The sequence below is a fragment of the Mesoplodon bidens genome (assembly GCF_964165515.1).
Source record: "Mesoplodon bidens genome assembly, contig: HAP1_SCAFFOLD_152, whole genome shotgun sequence".
NCBI classification, from domain to species: Eukaryota; Metazoa; Chordata; class Mammalia; order Artiodactyla; family Ziphiidae; genus Mesoplodon; species Mesoplodon bidens.
The window spans coordinates 1142484-1148678 of record NW_027672569.1 but is presented as its reverse complement, the minus strand read 5'-3'; the positions used below and the strand labels follow the sequence as shown (position 1 = coordinate 1148678).

At 60.9% G+C, this 6195-nt stretch overlaps 1 protein-coding gene across 1 annotated transcript; it reads left to right on the top strand.

The window, feature by feature from the left end:
• Positions 1-1338: 1338 nt before the first annotated feature.
• Positions 1339-4265, top strand: LOC308609991 (forkhead box protein J1-like; the record flags this gene model as incomplete). Its single annotated transcript, XM_081259260.1, has 5 exons — positions 1339-1532; positions 1634-1835; positions 3498-3779; positions 3933-4067; positions 4149-4265. 5 exons carry the CDS (start codon positions 1339-1341, stop codon positions 4263-4265), a joined length of 930 nt encoding a protein of 309 aa, XP_081115386.1.
• Positions 4266-6195: the final 1930 nt, after the last annotated feature.

Genomic DNA, 6195 nt, shown 5'->3' with positions numbered 1-6195 from the left:
AGGAGAGGAAAAGAAAGCCCCAAGCATGCACCCAGCCCTGGCCCCCGCGCCACGGGCTGCGTCCCAGGAGCCGTCGCCACCTCTGAGCAGCCCAGATGGGAAGGGGGTGGGGTGGAGTACAGTTCCCGCAGCGAACTGCTCGCCAAGGGCCCCGGGGCCTCTGCGGGAGCGCAGAGTCGCGCGCCTCTCCGAGCCCTGCGCAGGGACCTCGGGCGGGAATGCGCGGAGCCGGGATGCGGTGGCGGGTAGGGGGCCGGGTCGCACGGGAGAGGGCGGCAGGAGGGAGTTTGAAGAGAGTTACCGCGTGAGAGAGCGGTTAAGAGCCCGCGGTCTCTTTGGAGATGCCCTGGCCAATGGCAGAAGCGGAAGCTGTTTATATGGGTGGGGCGTCGCCACGGCAGCAGGAGACGCCTTGCGAGCGGCTACTGAGTGCACGTCCCCGGGCCTCTGCCTTTCAGAGAGGCGCCATCGGTTGTGAGTGGCGATGAGGTTTCCTGGCTGGGCCCTCGAGCTGGGAGCAGAGAGCCGCGGTGAGGGTGGGCGGTGAGGGTGGGCGGTGGGAGGAATTTCTTTGAGAACCTTCCTTTGGCCCGGGCTGCGCTCTGAGCCAGGTAAGGGATGGGGAGGGCTGCCGGGCATGGGAAGGGAGGGTGTCGGTACCAGCCCGCTCTCCCATCCGTCCCCGACGGAAGTGTTGGGCCCCGAGACTGACATCAGAGACATTTGGGGGACACTCACTTCCCGCCCCCTTATAACTCTGTTTTCTTTCCTTCCCATTGATCCCGATCCTAATGTCCCTTTTCAAAGATCAGACGACCTCCCCCGTCCCCCGACCCGTCTACTGCCCTCCTGAACTCTCTCGCCCAATTTCCATTGGTTGTGGACGGAGAGAGGGGTGTTAATTCCCTGCTTTGAGGGAGAAAGGGGTGGCCTCGCATGCCCCTACACTATTCCCTCGTTTGGCTAATTAAGTCTCCTCTAAAAGATCAAAGAGGAAAAGAGCGAGGTGAACCCCGTGTGTGTCAGACCCCCGGGCACAGCTTCTGTTTCCCAGACCACGGCAGTAAGAGATCCTCCCCAGCTGCAGGAACGATTTTAGTAGGAGCCTCCCCCCTCGCACACACTCTCCCCTCGGGTGTGGGGAAAGAGTGCTCAGTTCCCACTATGGTCCCCGCAGGCACCATATTCATTTCGGAGTAGGCTAGCCCCGGATCGCGGGATGGAAGCACGCTTCCGGAGGCAGCGTAACTGAAGCCGCGGGAGTCAGCGGGCCGGAGAGCTCGGCGGCCACCCTCGGCTCGTGGATGTTGACCGCCCCCTCGGAGAGTCCCTGCATATATGGCGGAGAGCTGGCTACGCGTCTCGGGAGCAGGGGCAGTGGAGGAGGCCGGACCAGAAGGCATCCTGGAGGAGTCCAATGCCCTGAATGACAGGCTGACCAGCATGCAGTGGCTGCAGGAATTCTCCATTCTCAACGCCAAGACCCCCGCCCTGACTTCGGGGGACATGGACCCCCACGGCTACCACGAGCTGTCAGGCTCGGCCGAGCCGGGGTCTCCCCTGGCGGCGGACCCTCCTGCCTGGGGCAGCCGCACATGCCCGGCAAGCCCACATCCTTGTGCACGTCGCCTAGCGCCCCCTCGGGGCTGCAGGCCTCGTCTCGCGACGACGTTGACTACGCCACCAACCCGCACGTGAAGCCGCCCTACTCGTATGCCACGCTCATCTGCATAGCCATGCAGGCCAGCAAGGCCACCAAGATCACCCTGTCGGCCATCTACAAGTGGATCATGGAAAACTTCTGCTACTTCTGGCATGCTGATCCCACCTGGCAGGTAGGGAGGCACTCCCATCCTCCCTCACCATGCCCGCACGGACTGGACTCACATCCCAGATCCGCAGGCCAAGTAGGCGCGGTACGGCCAGGGCCCCGAGAGAGGAAGGTCGTCCAGGAAGGACCTCAAGGGAGCCCAGTGCTTGGACCGCTGCCCCTTTGACTTCAGAGACGGAGGAGGGAGGATGTTCAGAGGGCTGTAGGGGTGCCGACATAGAGGTTCAAGTGGAAAGAACTTGTCACTCATCCGGCAGGCTCAGCCCAAAGACCAGGGCTGAACTATGCATGGACACAGACCCCCAGGGTAGGTTGATGGACTGAGGGACACATTTTTGTCCCAAGTCCTGGAATTCCTCGACACTACCCTCCTCAAGGTCAGTTTGTCAGGGCCTGGCTGGAGGCAGAGCATCGTTCCTGCCAGGCTCTGCGTCCCGCCTGCTTTCAGTTGGCTGGAGGGGCTCTGGGAGGGGAGAGGGGCGTTCTGCAGGGTGTGAAGGCCATCTGTGTCCCAGTGGAAGGGCTACGGGGCCTTCCGAACGCTGCTGTGCCAGCCCCCACCCCAAGCCTTCCCTAGTTTCCTGCCTACACTCCTCCCCATCTTCTCATCAACCTCCATGGGGGGACAATTACCTCAGCCACGTGCTTTCCACAGGGGCTCTTTCCTCCCACACTGGCTTCATGTTTCAAGTCTCCGGAACCTGGCACAGAGCAGCCAAGGGGCCCAGGCCACCATGTAAACCTCCCAGTCTTGCCATGGGGCACTACTCACCTGCCGGCCCACCCACCAGGCCCCAGAACCCTGTGCCCCAGCGTGGTTTGGACTGTGCACCCAGGCATGAAAAAGGCAGGATGGTGATTCAGGCTGGGCACACACTGCCCTGAGCCTCTTCGACCATCAGGATCAGGGGCTACTTGGGAACAGAGACCCTGAGGCTGCACAGATCCTTCCCTGTGGCACAGGTCACAGGATCAAAGTTCCTGTGATCACAGCTATTCCACGTTTGCTTGGGCCCTGACCCTGGGGCAGGTACCATTTGTAACCTTGGTGAGAAAGCAAAGACCCTCCACCGTCCCCACCCTACCCCAAGCCTGAGAGGCCCCAGGAATGAACGCTATTCTCTTTGCTGTGTAATAATCAACTGAGGCCTCATAGCCTAGGGTGGGAGGAGGGGGACATGGTGGGTGAGGGCCCAGGCCAGCAGCCGGCTCTAGAAACAAGGAAAGTCATCAGGTCCTCCCACACTTCATACCCCACAATACACACCCTCAAACCCACTCAGTCATTTCACAAACAGAGAAGGCCAGCCAGGCAGAGGGAGATGGCCGTCTCGGCCCTGGGGGAGCCAAGGCCTTTGGCCAGAGGCCGCAAGCAGCGTGGTAAGGGAGCGATGGCAGGAAAGGCTGGCACTGAGAGCCACCCTGCGTCTCAGGGCTCGGATGACTGAGCAGGCAGATATCCTGGCAAAAGGGAACAAAAGCCCCCGACAGCACTCCCATCTCCTGGTGCCCTGTGGCTGGTGTCCCAGAGCCTCCCGGTCGGAGCAGTGCCTCTGTCTCACTGCTGCCATCAGAGAGAAGGTGGTGGCGGCGCTAGGAACCCCCCATCACTGACCCCACCCACTCACCTAGCTCTCTTCCTTCTCTCCTATCTCCCTGTGTCCAGAACTCCATCCACCACAACCTGTCCCTGAAGAAGGTCTTCATCAAGGTGCCTCGGGAGAAGGACAAGCCAGGCAAGGGGGGCTTCTGGCGCATCGACCCCCAGTACACTGAGTGGCTGCTGAGTGGGGCCTTCAAGAAGCGGCGACTGCCCCCAGTCCACATCCACCCGGCCTTTGCCCGCCAGGCCGTGCCAGAGCCCAGCACGGCCCCATGGGCTGGGCCAATGACCATGAACACTGAGGCCCAGCAGCTGCTGCGGGAGTTCGAGGAGGCAACTGGGGAGGTGGGCTGGGGTGCAGGCGAGGGCAGGCTCTGGCGTAAGCCTAAACAGCCACTGCCCAAGCAGGTGGCCAAGGTCCCGTGGACCCCCAGCCCCCTGCTGCTGACCCAGGAGGAGCAGGGTGAGCTGGAACCCCTCAAGTGCAACTTTGACTAGGAGGCCATCTTCGACACTGGCACGCTCGACGGGGAGCTGGGCACACTGGAGACCTTGGAGCTGAGCCTGCTGCTGAGCCCCACCTCACACGGGGACGTGGACTTCACCATCCATGGCTACCACATCGACTGCCCTGTTACCTGGGGGCCTCCAGTGGAGCAGGCTACCGACAGCCTGGACTTTGATGAGACCTTCCTGGCCACATCCTTCCTACAGCACCCCTGGGACGAGAGCACCCGTAGATCCCTGCCCCCCAAGGCCCTCTTTGAGGATGGGGATGCCACACTGTCCTCTGACCTGCATGACTGGGCGAGCCTGAGTGCCTTCTTGTAAGGAGCCAGGCCCTGCCCCACCTCCAGACAGCACCGAATCCTTGGCCCAAAGTGCCCCCTCCCCGCCAGTTCAGGCCCAAAGACACCCTACCGCCCAGGCAGCGGCTGGGCCAGGTCACCCCATGAGGTACACGGCCCCCAGCCCAGGCCATCCACAGATTCTAGTCCAGCAGGCTGAGAATTGGGGCCCAGGACCAAAATTGCTGCCTCTGCTCCCCAGCCCCCCATACACACAACGTTTCATTGATCCAGTTGTTCCCTGCCCCAGAGACACGCTAAGGGCCCTGCACTATGAGAGCTGCGGCTTGGAGGGTCCCTGGCCAAGCTCGAAACATCAGTACAGGGCCCGCCCCAGAACACCTTACCTTCGAAGCTTCTCTCTCTCCCGCTCTCCTCCCCAGGTCTCTATCCAGACAAAGTTCCCAGGTACAAGAAATACTGATTAGGTGACTGCAAATTAACACCCAAGAGGTCTCTCCCAGCAGCCTGTGGGGAGGAGCTAGGCGGAGGGGTGAAGAGAGAGGAGACAGAAATGAGGCCGGGGTGCTGGGTGGAGCCAGGAGATTTTCTAAGGCCTCTGGGATCTTCTGGCTTCATCCCTAGAGGTGGGGCAGAGAGTATGTGTCCCTAATCTTTGAGCGCAACTTGAGGCTGAGAGAAGTGGGGAGTTGGGGATCTGCAGGTTAGGGGCTGCGGCAGCCAAGCTGCAGAGGGAAAGGGGACAGACACACTAATGAAGTGAGTGTACCTATAGCTGAGGCTTAACTGGGAGGGACGCAGTGCTTGCTAGAACCACTGGGACCAGGAAGGGAGGATGGCCCCGTGACCTTGCTTGCACTCCGTTGGGGGAGTGTCTTGCTCCACCATAAACCCCCTGGGCTGCATCCCACATCCACTCTCCTAACCCATCGGGCAATTTAACCTTTTTCATGGAGAGTTATTTACAATAAAAACATTTTTAAAAATAAAGTTTTATAAAGTCTCAATATGGACCTGCTTGCAACTTTCTCTGGGGAAAAGCATGGGCCAGTTTTGGGGAGGCCACGGCCCAAGGGGGAATGGCTGGGAGGAAGATGGGGGGCACCAAAGGCCTGCAGAGTGTCCCCTGATGCACTCCTCATGATCTCTGGGTCCCCAGACAGAAAGGGGTTGAGAGGCAGCCCTCGCGGGTCCCCTGCAGCCAATGCCTTGGCACCTCTATGTTTGCAATGGGGAGACTGTACCGACAGCCCCCAGGAGCAGGCAGCAAAGGAGGCACAGACCCCTCCCTGGCCCTGGGGACTCACAAAGGCTGAGCTTGCTCAGGATTCGGCTCATGTTCCCCACCTCGCCCACCTTGAGGGCCTGCCCAGACTCGCCTGCGGACCACAACTGGGCCTGTCTCCAGCTCCTCCCTCCCTTGGTTCCTTCCTGAAGGGACAGGGTGTGACGTCAGAGGGCCCCAGCCTCTGGGCCCCCACTTGCCACCCTGGGGTTCATTCACCCCGCCCTGTGCCTTCCTTCCAATGCAGGTTGGGGCTGAGGGAGGCCATCAGGGCAGACGGAAGACGGGGTGCCCAGACCCTACAGCTCCAGCCTGTGAGGAATCAACGTACTAGAGTTCTGATGGGGAAACTGAGGCACAGCAAATATGTGACACTCAGCAGGCACCTTTCAACCCCCTCACCTCAGCTTTGCCTGGAACCCATCTCTCCCCCGAGCCCACACCTGGCCCCCCCAGCACGCTCTTGTGGTGCACAGCCCCTTCCCCCAGCACTCACACGCGTGGACACACACACACGCAAACACACACACACACAGAAACGTGCACTGTCCTACACAATCCTGTCCAGCCTCCACGGGCCCCTTTCTCCTGAAGCCCCTTTCTTTCCTTGCACTGGAGGCTGGCTCCAGGCTTACATGGCATTCCCCCACCAACTTGCTGCTTTCCC